The 18,773-nt window shown below is 37.3% G+C and overlaps 2 protein-coding genes across 7 annotated transcripts in view; one reads left to right on the top strand and one right to left on the bottom strand.

Annotated features, from left to right (window-relative positions):
* The window catches only part of LOC127807599 (histone-lysine N-methyltransferase ASHR1), a 60,614-nt gene extending 50,609 nt beyond the window's left edge, over positions 1 to 10,005 (top strand). Inside the window, exons 11-13 of one of the 5 annotated variants that reach the window (XM_052345600.1) lie at positions 5,930 to 5,999; positions 8,383 to 8,446; positions 9,543 to 10,005. In XM_052345600.1, the coding sequence (XP_052201560.1) occupies positions 5,930 to 5,999; positions 8,383 to 8,446; positions 9,543 to 9,720 (312 nt within the window). In that variant the 3' untranslated portion in view covers positions 9,721 to 10,005. The remainder of the gene's footprint in view (positions 1 to 5,929; positions 6,000 to 8,382; positions 8,447 to 9,542) is intronic. The other 4 variants (XM_052345597.1, XM_052345598.1, XM_052345596.1 and 1 more) reach the window with 4 other exon arrangements.
* Positions 10,006 to 10,681: 676 nt separating this feature from the next.
* LOC127808976 (serine/threonine-protein kinase MPS1) lies at positions 10,682 to 18,252 on the bottom strand. Of its 2 annotated transcripts, none has more exons than XM_052347743.1 (6): positions 17,887 to 18,252; positions 16,986 to 17,390; positions 15,766 to 16,781; positions 14,095 to 14,295; positions 12,053 to 12,214; positions 10,682 to 11,579 (listed from the first exon to the last, which is right to left on the bottom strand). In XM_052347743.1, exons 1-6 carry the CDS (start codon positions 18,086 to 18,088, stop codon positions 11,070 to 11,072), a joined length of 2,496 nt encoding a protein of 831 aa, XP_052203703.1. In that variant the 5' UTR covers positions 18,089 to 18,252; the 3' UTR covers positions 10,682 to 11,069. The 2 variants fall into 2 exon arrangements, with proteins under 2 accessions (XP_052203703.1, XP_052203704.1); XM_052347744.1 differs by having other exon boundaries at positions 15,766 to 16,712.
* Between the last annotated feature and the right edge of the window lie 521 nt (positions 18,253 to 18,773).

Below are 18,773 nucleotides of genomic sequence, written 5' to 3'. Positions count from 1 at the left end.
TTATTGGGTACTCTCCTTCCCAAAAAGGTTATACATGCTATAACCCTCTCAAAAGACAAGTCTTGGTCTCCACTAATGTCACATTCTATGAAGACCAATCATTTTACCCCTCACTAGTTTCAGTTGCTGCATCTCCATCCTTCCCGGATCCTAATCCTATTTCTTTGATGCTCCTCTGCCCTTATGCTCTCAAGGGGGAGAATTTATGGCCTCTCCGCATGCTATCCTTTCCGATAGCATAAGGGTAGATCCTTCAAGCTCTTCTCCTATTTCTCCTAATCCATCTTTTCCGCCATCCTCTCAGCCAGAAACTACAGCTGAACCTCATGTTCCAACTCCATATTCAGTTGCTAAAAATCCTTTGCAAGTGTATTCTAGACGTTTAAAGGCCCATCCTAAGGGACAACAAAACCAATCATCACTTCCAGATGTTGGTTTATCAGAAAACAGCATTGAGAATGAGTCTACCAGCAGTGATAATTTGGATTGGGCTATGCCTATTGTTCTAAGGAAAGGGGTAAGATCTTGTATCAAGTATCCTATGTCTAATCACTTGACTTATGCTAAGTTATCTCCTCAGTACAAGGGATTTGTTGCAAGTATTAACAACATTGTCATTCCAAAGAATATTCAAGAGGCTATGAGTGATCCTAAGTGGAAAGTTGCAGCTATGGAAGAGATGAGTGCCTTGGTGAAAAATAACACAGGGGAGATTGTTAAACTGCCTTCAAACAAAAGGATGGTTGGTTGTAGATGGGTTTTCACAGTAAAGCATAATGCAGATGGAAGTGTTGAAAGATACAATGCAAGATTGGTTGCACAAGGGTTTACTCAAACATATGGTATTGACTATGAGGAGACTTTTGCTCCTGTGGCCAAACTCAACTCAATTCAGGTATTAATTTCTCTTGCTATTAATCTTGAATGACCTCTATTTCAATTTGATATTAAAAATGCTTTTTTAAATGGTGACTTGGATGAGAAGATATATATGAGAATACCCCTAGGATTTGACCAGGAAATTGGCAGTGGAAATGTGTGCAAATTAAAGAAATCCTTATATGGATTAAAGCAGTCTCCAAGGGCTTGGTTTAAGAAATTTAGCATAACTCTCAATCGTTTGGGATATAAGCAAGGGCAAGCTGACCATACCCTGTTTATAAAGTCTACAGTAGAAGGTAAAAAGGTCATATTAATTGTTTATGTTGATGACATTATTGTGACAGGTGATGACTTACAGGAAATTGAAAATTTGAAGAAGCAATTAAAAACTGAATTTGAAGTGAAAGACTTAGGAGTCATGAGATACTTTCTGGGATGGAGGTAGCTCGGAGTAAAGGGCTATTCATCTCTCAAAGGAAGTACACACTTGATTTGTTACAGGAAACTGAGATGTTAGCATGCAAACCGACTGGTACACCTCTAGAAAAGGGTTGGAATGTCGAAGAAAAAGAAGATACTCTTGTTGAAAAAGAAAGGTACCAAAGGTTGGTTGGTAGATTAATTTATTTGTCACTTACAAGGCCAGACATAGCTTATGCAGTAAGTGTCATAAGTAAATACGCATTCTCCTACTCAAAAACATATGAATGCAGTGTTCCATGTTCTAAGATACCTCAAGAGAACGGTTGGGAAAGGGCTGATGTTCAAGAAAACTAATGAAAGAAGAATTGAATGTTTTGTGGATGCCGATTGGGCTGGTTCACATGAGGATAACATGTCAACTTCAGGTTATTGCACCAAGCTATGGGGTAATGTGGTTACTTGGAGAAGCAAAAAGCAATCCGTAGTGGCTCGAAGCAGTGTCGAGGCTGAATTTCGTGCCATTGCTCAAGGGATATGTGAAGTTATTTGGCTGGAAAGGATAATGGAGGATTTGGGGATATCCTTATCACAACCAACAGAAGTTTATAGTGATAGTAAGTCTACTATCAGTATTGTGAAGAATCCAGTTCAGCATGACTAAATGAAACATGTAAGAATTGACAGGAGTTTTATAAAGAAAGAAATTGAAGAAGGAGGAATCAGCTTATCCTACATTCCAACTACTAATCAAGTAGCTGATATTTTCACAAAAACTGTTGCAAAGCCAGGGTTTGAGTTACTAATTGGTAAGTTGGGAATGACTTGTATCTATTCCTCAGCTTGAGGGGGAGTGTTGGGAGGCCGAGCTGATGAAGCCGAGCTGCCAAGCTAATGAAGCCGAACTGCTGAGTTAATGAAAGGTCGGGCTGACGAGCTGATGAGGCTAAGCTTCCGAACTAATGGAAGGCCGAGCTAATGGTCGAGTTGCCGAGCTACTAAGCTCGTTATCGGCTAATTTATCCTCTATGATTTATCTTGATTTATATTACTGTTATATTTTTTCTTGCTTTTATTAGATTTATTTGTATTTAAGGTTGTTGTAATCTAGTCCTACAAAGTAGGAATTTAATCTCTAAAGTTTAGGAGAATTCTTAGGATCCACTGTATATATATTTGTGGCATTTTCAAGGGAATAATTGACGGAGTATTATTCTTCCCAAAAAGAAGATTTCTTCAAAAGACAAATCCAAAGTTTCTACTTTTCTTCCCAATTTTTGTCAAATGATCAAAAACCCAATTTAGAGTATCTATCAAAAGGTTTCGATTGGATAATGCCAAGGATTACTTCAACCAATGTCTAAATCATTTTTTTTTTTCTAAAAGAAGGCATTATTGACAAGTCCTTTTGTGTGGACACCCCCTAACAAAATGGCGTGGTTGAAAGGAAAAATTGTCACCACTTAAATGTCATACGAATCCTTTTATTTCAGTTGTTTGTTCCTAAACATTTTTGGGGAGACACTATATTAACTGTAGCTCATTTGATTAACTGCTTGCCCTCTCAATCCCTTGACAACAAGAGCCCTATTTGGCTCTTAATGAAACACTATCCTTTTGTCTCCATTTCCTCAACTTTGTCCCCTAAAGTTTTCGGGTGCACGGCATATGTTGATGAATATCAACATAACCGTGATAAACTTGACCCTCTCAAATGTATCTTCTTTGGATATTCCAACACGCAAAAAGGGTATAAATGCTATCATCCATCCTCTTGCAAACTCTTTGTTTCCATGAATGCTACTCTCCACGAAGATACCCCTTTTTTCCTTTCTCCCAACCTCATCTTTAGGGGGAGCACTCTTGTAAAGATGAGGATCTCACTCTAGACATCCATTTAAATCTTTTCTCTTCTCCTTCATATTCTCAACCGAGTTAGCCTTCTTCACTTCAATCACCTGAATCCCTTCCATCACAACCTTCTACGGTTCTACCTGATCTCCTCCTCAATCTACCATGGATGAGAATCATGTTCACTCTATTCCCTCTCCATAAAAAATCTCCCCAATTCAGTCAGATATTGATTTTGATGAGCCTTGAATCCAAGAGAAACTCTCGTTTATTCAAGAAGGAAGTTGATCCTAAACCAACACAATGTTGAGATTCCCATCTAATTAAAGGTAATATCGCTATCCCCTCTCCAATCTTTGTAGAAGAGCCTAAGTCTAATGATCTCAATCTTCCCATTGTATTAAGAAAAGGTACCCGCCAATGCACAAAACACCCTATATATCCTATATCCCAATTTGTATTTAACCATAGACTATTGTCTCAATATCAAGCCTTTCTTACTTCATTGGACACTATAGAAATCCCATAGTCGGTTCATGATGCATTAAAGGATAAGAATTGGACACTTGCTATGAGGCAGGAAATGAAAGCATTAGAAAAGAACAAAACTTGAGAGGTTATACCTAGACCAAAGAATATGAAACCAGTGAGATGTGAATGGGTGTTTACAGTGAAATACAAAATTGATGGGACAATTAAAAGATACAAAGTAAGATTGGTAGCAAAAAGATATACACAAACATATGGGATAGATTATCAAGAAACATTCTCTCCTGTAGCCAAGATGAATACGGTTAGGATACTCATTTCTCTTGTTGCTTGCTTTAATTGGCCACTATTGCAGTTTGATGTTAAAAATGCCTTCCTCCATGGTGACTTAGAAGAGGAATTTATATGGAGCCTCCACCTGGGTTCGGAAAACTATTTGGCAATAATAAGGTGTGTCATTTGAAAAAAGGCCTTATAGGGATTAAAACAGTCTCCAAGGGTTTGGTTTGGAAGATTTACAAAGGCAATGAGACAAATGAGATATAAACAGAGTCAAGGAGATCATACTCTATTCATAAAACATAATGGAAAATGTAAGATCACAGCCTTATTAGTTTATATTGATGATATTGAAAGAATTGCTCTAAGGGAACATCTGGCATGAGAATTTGAAATTAAAGATCTTGGGAGGCTGAAATATTTTCTTGGAATTGAAGTAATCTACTCCAAAAATAGTATATTCTTATCTCCAAAAAAAGTATATTTTGGACCTTTTAAAGGAAACAGAGAAACTTAACAGCAAAGCAACAAGCTCTCCCATTTACCCAAATCACAATATAGGAGCAAAAGATGGAGGCAGTGCAGTTAATAAAGGCAGTTATCAAAGGTTAGTTAGCAAATTAATATCTTTGTCCCATACCAAGCCTGATATTGCTTATTCTGTGGGAGTAGTCAGTCAATTTATGCATGACCCAAGGGAAGAACATTGAACACCTACAGGCTATAAATTGTATCCTACTCTAGGAAGAGGAATCATGTTTCGGAACAATTGTAGTATGACTTTAGAAACCTATTCTGATGTTGACTATGCAGGTTTACTTATGGACAACCGATCCATATTAGGTTATTGTACATTCTTAGGAGAAAACTTGGTCATATGAAGGAGTAAAAAGCAAAGTGTGGTTGCTAGATCAAGTGTTGAGGTAGAGTTTAGAGATATGACTCATAGAGTATGTGAACTTCTATGGTTAAGAACTATTTTGAATGATCTTAAGATCAGACCAGAAGGGACAATGAAACTGTATTGTGACAATAAGTCTGCTATTAGTATTGTGCCCAATCTAGTTTATTGTGACTGTACCAAACATATAGAGATTGATAGACATTTTATGAAAAAAAAATAAAAAATTAGATAGTGGCTTAATAACCACTCCTTACATGCCAACAGAAAACCAATTAGTAGATATTCTAACTAAAGGTCTTCCACCAGCAAGATTTCAGGAGATTAAGTTGGGAATGGTTAAGACATACTCTGTAGCTTGAGGGGGAGTGTTCGAAATCATATCAATCAATCAATCAATCAATCATCTTGCTTCCCATGATTGTGGGATTATTCCTATAATTATGGCTTGACTCTTGTACAAATTTGATTCCAGTTGTTCTGCTTCCTATTTTATTCTTGCTTATTTTGTAATTCTTCTCGTGTATAAAGGGTGATTGACCCTAGAAAATCATTACAGTTTCTACACAAGTATACTAATTATGCTGTGAACTCTAGCCACAAATGTGAAGACGGGGGGTAGGGTGTGTATTTGAAGTAATTCAGTTCTTTGTTGAGACAAGTATTGCTAAATCTTGCCCGCTCGGTTTAGTTCCATTAGGAACTAAGAAGTGTTAAGCTCAATATTACACTGGGAAATTGGGTATCTTGTTCTTATGTGGATTTTCAATGTCTACAATATCTTTTATTCATTAAATATTTGCTTATATCACATGTAGGGCATCTACATCCAATTCTTGATGTTTATAGATTGATATTCTTTTGAGTTTGATGAATATATTCTGTGTATGTGGAAGAGTGGAACAAAGATCTTGTATATTACGGATTTACTTGTGGGAAAAAATTAATAAATAGCATATTGCCGATTGACAATTCCCAAATACTGTTTGTAATTTTATATACAGGCCCATATGCCATTCTATGCTTCTGGCATATGTTTATACATGGAGGTTCTTCGTGAGTTTTATGAATAAAATCAACTAAAACAAACTCTCTGCATCTCTTTAGATACTTATGGAGCTGCAAAATTGGAAGGATGCTCTGGCATATTGCAAATTGACCATTCCAGTTTATGAAAGTACGTGTATCTCTTACTGCTTACTGAGTTCTATTATTCTGTTGACTAGCTCCTAGTTTGATGCATCTCTCCAGGGTTAACAGGCTGTCCAGTTTAGATTATGGTAATAGTTGTTTAGTGTTCCACTTCAACGATTGCATTTGGTTGGTTAAAAGATGTTTGTGTTTCTTGAATATAATGACATACAATTCTTGTTTTTTGTTATTTATTATTTATTTGGGAATAAGTAATGTACTGAATTCATTGAGTTCTGGAGGATCTAATAGGTCAGTCATAAATTAAATTACTTATTGATTATATACAAGCATTTATTGGCTGTCGGCTTTCAGATGTATCATAAGCTTAGTCAAGCACTCTGTAAGCCTAATCAGAGGATAGGCTGGTTTGCTTGAGGAGAATCTTTTCTATGATCAGAATCATCAGATCCGAATCATGTTATAAGGGTTTGCCAACTCTGTACATAGACCACCCAAAAACCTGCCAAATGGATATTCTCCCGTCAAACAAAGAATTCATCCTAACATAGGTATGATGCCCAATAATGACTTAACAAAATGGACATAAATATACTTTTTAACACTAGTGGTTCCATGCCTCTTAAAGATTCTCTGATTATGTTTCCAAATTTTCAAGATCTAAGGGACGCCAAAAAATCAAGGATTCTTCCTTATCTCCCCACTCTCGCTGTTATCCAGAAGGGTGGTAAAGGAGAAGGGAGAAAAGTAAAATATTAGTCCATGGAAAAAGCAATGGAGCCCAAATATCCATAAGATCATTGCCCAAAGTCCCCAGCCCCCAGCCACTAGACTCTACATTAATAGGTTATCAACTGTCTCCAGTCTTTGCACATGTAACAGTTTTTGCTCTTTCAATCAAATTGTCAATTGTAAGAACACTTCTGTGTGCCATTATTGACAAATTGTCAATAGTAGGGGCACCTTCAAAGGGGCTTTACTCTGTCTATTTCAAACAAAAAGTTGCTTCTCTGCCACTTAGTCAAGCCTCAGTAAAAGGTTCCTTCTTGAACCGCCCAATCTCGATATCTTCCAACTAGAGGTTTGAAATAGAGGAACAAAAGTTTGTTATGCCTTGAGAAAATATTTTTTCCACATTTCTTTTATCCTTTCAAAGTCTATTGGCGTAGAGTACAGAAGCTTTTAGTGTAGTCTCATGCCTCATTTCATACTTCAATATTACAACATTCATTCATGAACGGTCATCCTTGCTCTGTAGATCTGTGTAACCTCCATTCAATCATAAAATGAAAAATTATGGAACACAAATTTGAATGCCAGTTTAGGCCTTTCAAGAGTTTTTTTAGAAATCACTGTTTGCGCCTGAGAATCAACATAGCTGAATGTTTTCGATGTCTGTCAAATTCTCACTTTTCTGTTGATAAACTATTTAACTAGCATTATAAGCATCTGCAGATCCCCACTAAGCCAAAAAATTACAACATATGCATTTAGAACTCTTAAAGCATGTTACAATGCAAAAAGAAAAACATGGTTCAATGTTTCTTTCACCTCATTTTGCATCATAATTTGACTCAAGTGTGCACTGTGCTTTTTGGTCGGTTAACCCTTTGATGTGGAAAATTCAATGTAATGTTTCAAATTGATGGTATTCATGTTGCTACAGGTTTCATCTTTTTCTTGTTGATATAAAGTTCTCAACAACCTCCCCCCCACCCTCCCCAACATACACAAAAAAGAAATAAATAAATAAATACATAATGGGTAATGCTAACCATAAGGGCAATGGTTAAGGTGCAGTAATGCACCTTAGTTTCAGTCACAAAACAATTATATTGGTTGATAAAATGTTGCAAAACATTATACATTTATTATCATCCAATAGGAGTGTTTTGAGTTAAAACAAGGTGCATTTACTACACCTTAACCATTGCTCTTAGGACAACAGTTAACATTACCCTAATTAATAATAATAAAATTGTTTGCCATGGCACTTCATGATTTTCAAGCTTCCATAAAATGTTCTATTCATTTTATTTCCTAACTTCCCTATTGATGCATTTCATTGATGATTCACTCTTTTACTTATTTGGATTAAAATATTAATGAAGTAAAATCAATGTGAACAACTTTGTTGAGAACATTAAATTCAGCCCATTAAAAGCCAATAGTGGTGAGTTTACAGAGTCTCTTCTTTGGGCATTCCATTTCTTTCTTGAAGCCTCTATCCTTTACTATTGAAAAAAAAGGATTTCAAAATATTAATCAATTCTTAAATATTCTTAAAGTTATTGTATCTGGCATTTTTTTTAATTTACCTTACTTCAGGCTTTATACTGTTTGAATGTATATGTTGGTTTTTTAAAGTTCGGAAATGCAAATTGTGTGACCTTTCTGCTTCACTACAGGAGTATATCCAGGGTTCCATCCATTGCTTGGACTACAATATTATACTTGCGGGAAACTTGAGTGGTTAGGATTCACTTTGCTTGCTTATTTGTACCTTCTAGATCTTCAGTTTTCCTTTTTAATTCACTGAGTACTCTTATGCCACCTTCCATTTGGAATACTTGATATAAGGGTGATCCAAAAGAAGAGAAATTGAGGGTGTAATGTAGGTTCTTCTCTAATTGCATATCACTTATTAAAAGAGGTGTACTTCTGAAGGTAGACATGTAAAGGTTTAGATCAAATGCTTAAGAATAGTGAAACATGGACTTATTAGACTTGGTAAAAAAAAAAAAAGCTCTGTGTTCGATTTATCCGCCATTGGGGGCAACTGGTAATCTGGAATTGCCTGCAATATGGGTGAGGGGGTTGGGGGGGAGGCTTGGTCAGAGAGGTTTTAGGCTTTTTGAACAGCAACCAGGAACATTGCCACCCTCTCTCTCTCTCTCTCAAATTTATTGGAAGAATAGAAGTAAATGGTAAGGGATCTAACTTTAGGTGGGACACTGGTACAAGATGTTTGTATCCTCATCCACTTATGGTATACCTTCACCAACACAAGAATAGATGCATTTTGTACTAAATGCTACAGAAATGGTGCCGAACGTGCTAAAAACATAAATTAGCCATGTAATGCGGTATTATAATGGTCCTCTCTTGTGAAATTTACCAAATCTTAAACTAAAAGGAAAATGAAGAGGAAGCAGTATCAGTATCCGTATGAACCTAAAATAACATGAATATGTTTTCACTCAATTCAAAGATTTGTGTGGTATCAATTAGGCACCAGCTGGGATTTTTGTAGTTCTGTGGCATGCTAAATTCAATATTAAGGAAGACAGAGGATAGGGATTACTTCTCAGTTTACACACTAGCGCATAAGTGTTTCAACTTAACTATATTATGCTATGCATACCAGACATACGGTTGAATACTAAATATGAAGTAAATGATACTTTATATGAAGTTTATGAATTCTAATTATGGTAAAGTTATAAAGTAGGAGACGGACAAAGTAATTGTGAAGTCTCTATTGTGAGCTTTGTGAGATTCTATTATTTTTTTCTTTTCCAGACTGTTTCAGAAGTTTTAAGTGGAAGGGAGATTTTGGTTATTACAGGTTGCTTGGGGATACAGAGAATGCAATGAAATCGCTGACCAAGGCAGTTGATGTACTGCGAATTAGTCACGGAACAAATACATCTTTCATGAAGGAACTCCTGACTAAGGTAGAGGAAGCACGGGCTGAAGCTTCTTACAAGCTCTTATCTGAGACAGATCCAGCAATGGATGGCTAGCGAAATTTACCTTCATATAGTCTCTGAAAGACAATATCGTTTAACAAAAATTGCTGCTGGCAGGTACAAAGAGGAAAGAAGACGCTAAGAAATTTACTTTTCTTGCACACTTGGGTTGTAAGTTGTAATGGAATAGGTGAGGTAAACAGCAAAATGCTTTGGTTATTTTCTTCTGTCATTCTCGTGTGAGCTCACTGTTGCTTCACATTGTTTCAAGTTTTATGAATGGAAATATCTTGGAACTTGAGAACATATTTAATGCTGCCTAAAAAAAAAGCCTACATTAACCCCTCGGGTAGCTCAAGTGGTCGACCGCATGGGTTTCGGGTGCTGGGTATGCCGAGGTTGTATGTTCGAATCCTGAGTAATGCGATAGGTATCGCCTATCTATACGGGGGGCCATGGGTACGGGTCTCGACCCGAACTTACCTTGGACCGACTTGATTGCTCGGTTTGGGCCGGGCCCATAGGTTATAAGGGAGAAGGTGACGGTCTCTGCCAAAGGCTTATGTATCGGGGCTTCCTTCGATTCTTATGTTAAAAAAAAAAAAAAAACCTGCATTGATACCAAATGCCATAGCTAAATTTGCTTTCTCATGGTGGTTCATAATTCCCTTTGCAATAACACTACATGCTTTCCAAAATGGCTACTCTTGTTATCATTCATCTTCTCAAGCCAATTCTTCAGTAAGGGCATTTGACTTTGGTTGGAGAGAAGAAAATTAGTTTAAAACTAGTTTTTTAATTTTTTTAGGATCAAGTAATATGTCCAAGATATTTTTAATGTACTATTGATATTTGATTTTTTGATATGATATTCACGGTAAATTTCACCCAAACTCCCTGGTGATCTTCATAGAAACCCTTTGTGGCTTAAATTTAACATGATGTAATTTGAAATTGTCTGATCCAATATCAACCCCACAGAGCTCAACCTTGCTAGACTAATATTAGCTTCATATGCCAATCAATAAGAAAACCAATGCATAATTTTGGTGCAAAATTGTTCAGGTTGGGAGTACAACGCGGTGAATTTTACATGGTTATATGGACCACACAATCAATGCAATTCCAAAATTTACAGGAATCAGATGCAACATAGGGAGAAAAAACCAAGAAACTAAACCTAGCATGCACAAGCAGCAGGAGACAATTTCTACACCGAGAGAAATGGGGAAAGCCAGTCGGAAAAAACACCATAAAAGAGTAAGAAGGTGATCGAGCGAACAAAAAATGCTGCCTGGCACCAAATCCTCCTCGTGAAAGGTGGACATTTTCCCACTATTTTGCTTGGTCTGCAAACTGTTCTCCGAGTTGAAAGCTAAGTACTTGGGATATTACAGATCATGTTACATTGTTTCATCTTGTGAAATAGATACCTGAGACACCGTTTCTGGTCTGGGATTCTCCAATAGTTCCTGAAGCTGATCGCACAGCGACAAAGCTCTCTGGTTATTTGCGCAAGATTCAGCAATCAACTGAAGCAGTTGAAGGCTTTTGTCTCGAGAAAAACAAGGCAATTGTGGTTGGATTGGGGGAACCAGAAAAGGGTGTTGAAGTAGCTGAGGAATCCTCCACCTCTCATTCCTTTCCCATGCAAGGCACTTCTTCATGAGATCGATAAGCCATGGATTGGCAAGCGGTTCATAGGTGATTTCATGGTTTGGGTCAGTAATGACTTTGAACTTGGCCCAGAAAGTCTTGTACTCTGAGAAGGGCGTTCTTCCATACACCATTTGGTAAAGGATGCAACCAAGGGACCAGATATCTGATGGGCGGCCACATTTTATGATTTTTCCATTGGCATCTGTTTCGTTGCACATGAATGCTTCAGGAGACATGTAACTCAATGTACCCACCTGCACTAATTCATCACCAAATAAGCAGGAAGTCATACCAGAAATTCATCTAATAAATAGACTCTATCAGGTGATCAATAATCATCACATTCCACTTTAGGTTTCACACGAGCTGTTGCCCCTTCTTCAAACTGAAAATCCGTGTAACATTATAGCTTTTATGAGTTTTTCTTTTTCTTTTAAACAGGTCCCGTACAAGGCCTTCAATGAACTTGTGGTTTACGGGTTCAGGTCTCCTAGAACTTTTTCCAACAAAATCACATTTTGCAAAAATCTCACAGGCGATGAGTATTGCAGAGTAGAAAAACCAAATTTATAGCTTCTATGCATTTCAGGTAACAACCAGAAGTAAACCCCAGCATCTTGGCGTGCCACCTTGTGAAGGCCAGTTGACAAACAAACGGAAATATAGAAGATGCATTCTAATAGGAACCCAGACAGTAAAATAAAGGAAGAATTTGATGTGGAGTAACCTGTGAATCCCTTTGAATGTTAGTTGTATCACTCATTATGGCTTTTGCAATGCCGAAGTCTATCAGTTTCAGTGAACCCCTGACAAGAAGAAAATTAGCCGGCTTTAAATCCGAATGCACTATTCGTTCCTCATGTATGGTGTTGACAGCTAATAGTATTTGCTGCCAAGAGTTCAAACAAGGTAAATATCAGATTCTCTGCCACAGAATCACAGGATTAACCTATTCATCTATTAGATTAAATATGCAGAAACGGTAATGTAGCAAATATAGAGGGCCATGGTACCATTCTCCAAGAAAGGGAAAATCAATGCAAGGGACCGCCATCCAAACTTCACAAAATACATCACAAAACATACAAAATTGGGATGCGGGAGCAGTGGGGAGAAGCCATTAGCCAACAACATGGTGATTGATCAGACTTTTTGAGAATTATCCATCCTATCAGAACTAATCAATATTATTTTTTACATTCAACGTAATCAACAGTCCATTTAACATTATTAAGTAATAAAAATCAATGCTCAAAGCATATTTAGACCTTCTGTCTTAGCCAAAGAGAGAGAGAGAGAACATGAAATGCAAAAATAATCTTTTCTATGGAAGAATATACTTCTGCTGAGCATGTTATGCATAGACCATATAGCTTGTAAGGACTTCAAGAATAATTGAAAAGGCTATCAACTTCATAACCAATAAAACCTGTATCAAGCATTACAGACTCACACATAAATACAGTGGCTATAAATACACCAGCAGATTTAATAGACTGCTGGGAATGCATCAACAGATCAGTGGATGTATATGTTGTTCACTGCCATTGAAAAAAAATAAAACTTCATTTAACCAGGTTGGTAGAAACTAATTTAACTATCTTGACAAAACTCACTAGACTTCTAGTAAATCTAGGTCAAACTTGCAAGCAAGTCAAACATCAGGGAATTATTTGATATTTCAGTATAAAGATTATATTCATTTAAACCTCCAAAAAATCCATGTGTTTCTTCCTCAATCAAGTACCTTTGAGCTTGTGCAGTTTCATTCATGCAGAATGCATTCCCCAGTAAGTCTTGAGCTTGCCACTTACATAAGGCCTGTACCTAGTAGATTGCACAACTTAAAACGTGCATAATTTTTTATTCTTCAAGGAGCCATTACAAGTTCAGAATTATGGAACATTTTTAATCTTTGGTAAACATTGTTTACGCCAGTTTAAAAGGCCACAAATATTAGGTCTACAATGGGCCATTAAAACTGCATTTTGATAACAAGAACTTGGTCAGGATATTTCTAACCTGAATTTGTACAACACAAAAGCTTCAGAGTTATCCTGCTATTAATTTTTATTGTCCCATTTCTCTTCTCAGTTAGCTCTTGTAACCACTTAGCCATACTGATTTTTAAAAAGCCCCCCCCCCCCCAAAAAAAAAAAAAAACACTTTGAAGAATCGAGAAACAGTAGCATTTGCATTATTTGCACAAATAGGTTGTTTACATTGTTGATGTACACAAAACATGATATCATCAGAATAATGTTCTATGAATTTTAGCTGGAAATTCCAAAAAGATACTTTATCAGAAGCTCTAAAATGTGTTCTCAAACCCCAACCATTCACCTAGTTCAAGGACACTAGCCATGTAATTACCAAGTCGGTAATCATAGAAAGTTATCCTTGAAATCCAGACGCCATGAAAACAATTCTAGTTCATGAATGATGTAAACATGCCTCAGATATTAATACAAAATTTGTCCATGCAGGGAGGGTGTAGGGAATGACCGGGTCCAACAATAAATACAGATCTAATTAACTAGATTTAGAAAAAGCAATCCAGTTATAACTCAAGGCAAGTTTGTTCTTGCCATTCTGGATCGTGCAGGCATAAAGGCTTGGAACTATAACAAATAGAGAGGCATAGATGATGACCAGAATAAGTCAACAATTGACAAGTTCTTGAGAGGGAAAAAAACATCTTAGATTATCACAAACTTTCTTTATGAGAATAACTAGATAGAACAGGAAAACAACGAAATGCTTTCATACCTGCCAATAAAAACGAAGCCAGTTCTCATTTATGGTTGAATTAGTGCTGTCCATTTCCTTCCATTTCTGGGACAGCATGTGAGCCAAATCAATTTCACCATATTCAAGCAACATGTATATGCACCCATCTTCCTTGACTCTACCATCCTTGTTACTCATGGAACCATTCATAACTTCCTGGAGTAAAGTCTTATCTGTCACCTAAGAAGGGAAAGATATCCAATGGAGGAGTTTTGTTATCATATTAATATAGATGAAGTCAAAATATTATACATGGTTTCAGTTATTTAATTTGTTTTGTAGGTCAGCCTTTGTAGGGCTTCAAATGAGCTTAACTAAACCAAGCTAGGTATTAATTAGGCTGTTCAAGCTTAATCTGCTGAACTGACAGATATTCAAGCAAAGTTCAAGCTAAATGAGTGAATTGGCCTGTATTTAAACTACAGCAACCAAACTTTTGGGGGTATACACTAAAATCAAGGTTAAGAGAACCTGACTGGGCTAGCCAGTCCAACCAGAAAACTGGGAACTGATCATCGGGCCACTCGGACCTGTCTGGTTAGCAGCAAAAAGCCAACCAGTTAATTAGTTGAACTAACCCAATTCAACAATCTACATTTTTGCTTTAACAGGTATCAGAACAACGTAATTTTAAGAGACTTCCAAAAGTGTTGTTTTTGGTGATGTTTTAAGGTCCTATACCCTAAATGTAGTTTGAAGAGAGATTAGGGTTTACCACAGGACAAAATGGGGGGAAGTTTCTTTTTCTACCCTGATTCTCCATTCTTTGCCAGTGTTTGCTACTTTCACCTACTGCAATTTCTGCTCTCCCTCTCCTTTCTTCTCAGATCTCTCTTCCTTCACCTCATCAGTTTACTTCTCTCTTTCAAATCTCCCTACTACGTCTCCTGTAATCTCAAATCCCTTACCCTTTGCTAGTGTCATCACACCTTCACCTGGCCACCAGTGATAGGTCATCAAGGCCTAGAAATGGGGGACTTCTGAGTGTTATTATTTTAGGAAACAAATCCCAGGATGATTGTGTGGGAATCAGAGAGATAATCAGGAGCAATTGGTGTCAGGTAACAGAGATTGGGAGCAGTTGTTGAATTATTTACAGTTATGGGGTAGCGGGGAAGTAGTGAATTAGCGGTAAATGCTGGAAAAGAAACCTGGATAGCTTTTATATATTAAGCAATGCCAGATTACCAAAATTATCAAGTAAATTGTGTAAGTTTTTCTCTCATTTTCTCCCTACAACTCTCTGCTTCCCTCTCTTTTTCTCTCGGCTTTCTCTCTAAAGTTCTCTCCTTTCTCTCTCCCTTTCTTTTTCTTCTTGTTTGTCACCCGAAATCCTAGATTAAAAACCTAGGATCTTGACAGATTGCTTGATGACTTTTGAAAATTGTAGCCCCTATTGTAAGGTTATTGAGCATTGTAGGGTTGAATAAGAAACCTTCCTTGGGCATGCATATGATTGCATATATATGGCATGCAGATGACAAAAATGAGTATATGCTAGACTCTCCTACTTCTTCTAAATATCAACCTTCTCCATGTAACTTCAGAAGTGGGATAAAAAGGGGCAATAACTCATCAATAACATAAGCTCATTTACATCAGGGGTGACCTTGAATTTACTATAGTACTGAGTAGGTCTAAAGTTCATACCTCATAGTCAATAAGTTGTATGATGTTGTTCTTTCCCTTCAGCTTGTTTAGGTACAGAATCTCCTGACAAAATCCATAAGCAGTAGCATAATCACGGCCTTTAAGCTTGATTTTCTTCAAAGCATAGATTTTGCAATCCGATGAAATGACTTTATGAACCTCACTACTTCCACCAGTACCTATCTTCCCAAGCCTTTGATAGAGCTTCCCATTTACTTTAAAAAATAAGTCAGGATCATAATTTCTTTTTCGTGGTGCTGTTTTACCACTTTCACTTTTTTCTTGTTTATCCGATTTAGAAGGCTTCACATCTGAGGACTGGTTTTTGGACAATGATGGTTGACATTGCAAGTCAGAAACATCACTTGTAAGAGCTTTCCCTTTGTTTGATTTTTCATCTATACGGGAAGGATCTTTTTGGAAGTTACCCTTCACTGGCCCACTGTCTTGTGGCTCCCTGGCCAGGTCATACTCTTTAATTTCCATGAGGGCTTCAGCAGCTGTCCGATCAGCTGAGATTTTGCTGGAGCACTTAGATGAAGGAATGGAAGGTTGTTGAACCAGATTTCCAAGTGACACAAGTTGAGAACTCACATTGCAATCTCCTATAGATTCTACAGGCACATTAGATTGTCTACTTTGAAGCAGTTGTGAACCATGTGTCATTGAATTAACCAAGGGAGCAGAAGCTGAATTGACGAACGTTGTTGTAGTGCAAGAGGACCCAACAACTGAAGATTGAGTCATGGGGTGGCTCATGTCACCAGGTAAAGAGTTTCTGCATTGATGATCCTGAAGTTCCATCATTTTCTTTGTGAACAAAGAAAATTTTGCTCCATCAGACCTCAAACTAATATCTGCTTCTATGTTGTGAGAATTTTGATGGTCCAACTCATGACTGATAGCAGCCATAGCCTCTGGTTGATTACTAGCATGCTGGTCCATTTCTGTCAATGCAAGTGAACCCATATGAGATGGTAAGTTGTCTGTTCCAGTGGCCATTCTGTCTTCGGCCCCTGCAAAGATAAGATGATCGAAAAAAGCCAAAAATATGGAAGAGAAATTTATGTGCCAACTTTCAATTTGTTAATATGGTGTGCAAAGATATGAAATTTTAATCATTCATAGTTTTTGTCACAAAAATCACATAAAAAATTGCTACAGCTTTATTGAATCTACAAACCAAAATTCCTGAACTATTGAGTTGGGAATATCATTACCCTGAGATCCCGCATTGGTTGTCAACGAAAACTTCACCTTCTTTTGAGTGTCAACCATAGGAAGATGTTGAGACTTTACATCATTGGTTTTATGGTCAGCACTGAATCTGGGTTGATCTCTCTGAAAATCAAAAGGTTTAATGCTCTCTTCATATGTATTTGTAATGGTGCCAGACATGAAAGGCGGTGTGATTGAAGCATCTATATGATTTTGGTCTACAACAAGAACGGTATTTACTATATTTCCCCCGCACTCTGCAACTGCAAGACCTCGACTTTCCAAAATCTCATCTTGGTTCTTCCTAGAGAACTCCATAGAACCCAGATTTCTAGATGAGTCTTTCGATGTTTCTCTTTGAGGAACCAACATGCGCCTTGGTCTTATGTTATTCAAATGCGTTGTACCTGCAATGTCCTCATTAGTGGTACAATGAGGGGGGCAAAAACTTAAAAGGAGCCCATGTTTTTATTGAGAAGTTCTTAAGCTTAAATCATAAGGGAAAGCCCTCATCCAGGAGCTAAAGCGATAATTAACACAAACACACACACAAAGGAAACTAATTTTTGTGTCAGTACATAGAAGTGGAGCCTGAATAAAGAGCAAATCTAGCAAATTTTGAAATAAAAACCTGATTTCCGTGCTCTGAAGTCCTAGCTTTACCTCATGGAAGGAACATGAAACATGCATCGACAGGTCTATAATCAAAAATTGAAAAAAGTTCGAAGCACAACGCCAGTTCAAATTCTTTCCGCAATTTTATTTTTTAAAGACCATTAAACAAGTCTCAATTGAAACCTAAACAACAAAACATATGAAGACTTCAAGAAACCCCTAAATCTAAGAAATTTCAATTTACATATCAATAAGAAATGAAAATCAAAATCTAAGAGAGAGAGATACCGAGAGGACGGTGGCGCTTGAAGGCAGCCTGAACATTCCGGGCGAAGCCCGGGGATGAAGACGAGGAGGAAGAAGACGTCGTAGAGGTGAAAGAACGGGAGAGGTTGAAGTCGGGGTTGTTGATTGGACGGACGAGGCTGTTCTTGGTGGATGATGATGGCGGTGGAGCAGGTGGGGCCGGAAGGTTAGCCTCCCAATCCATAGATCGATCTCAGAAGCATCTCTCTTTCACAATGGATGCCAGAGAGAGCCTGGGAACACTGCTAAATCTGGCGATGACAATGATCCATGGAAAACCAATTGAGGGCTCAGACAGTACTGCTCAGAGAGAGAGAGAGAACGAGAGAGGAGAGAGAGAGATTTGAACGGCTTATTGGCGCTGGAAGTCGAATTGTGGGCTGGGCCATTAATGGGCTGTATTTTTCTGTTACATATTCCACGACCCATTGGTCATTGCTTTACAAAAGGGAACTGGCAGAGCCCAATGTGTAAAGACTCATATCCGACCCATTAAATTTACTCTATTTTGAGGGTAGACTTGGATCAGATCCATTTGATCCAAACCAGTGAGATCAATTGGTGGTGTTCTTTTGTTCTATTATCTATATATGGTTGAAATGATGGTTGGTTTAGAGAAAAAGAAAAAGAAAAATTGTATAATAAATGGATCTAGACCCATATCAATGAGATCCAAGTCCGAATACAAATAGGTTTAGACTGAAACATTATTTATCGAATATGAATTTAATGGATTTGTAACAGATTTGGAATAGAATTGTATCCAAACCATTCACAAGCCTACGTACCCATCATCACCTGATTGAATTGTTTAATTCTGATTAGACAATTTAGTGAAATTTCTAACAATATGTCTTTAGTTTAGTTTA

This window comes from Diospyros lotus, chromosome 8 (assembly GCF_014633365.1).
Source record: "Diospyros lotus cultivar Yz01 chromosome 8, ASM1463336v1, whole genome shotgun sequence".
In the NCBI taxonomy this organism is placed as follows: domain Eukaryota; kingdom Viridiplantae; phylum Streptophyta; class Magnoliopsida; order Ericales; family Ebenaceae; genus Diospyros; species Diospyros lotus.
Note: the sequence above shows the minus strand (reverse complement) of the source record. Positions and strands in the feature narration are given on the sequence as shown.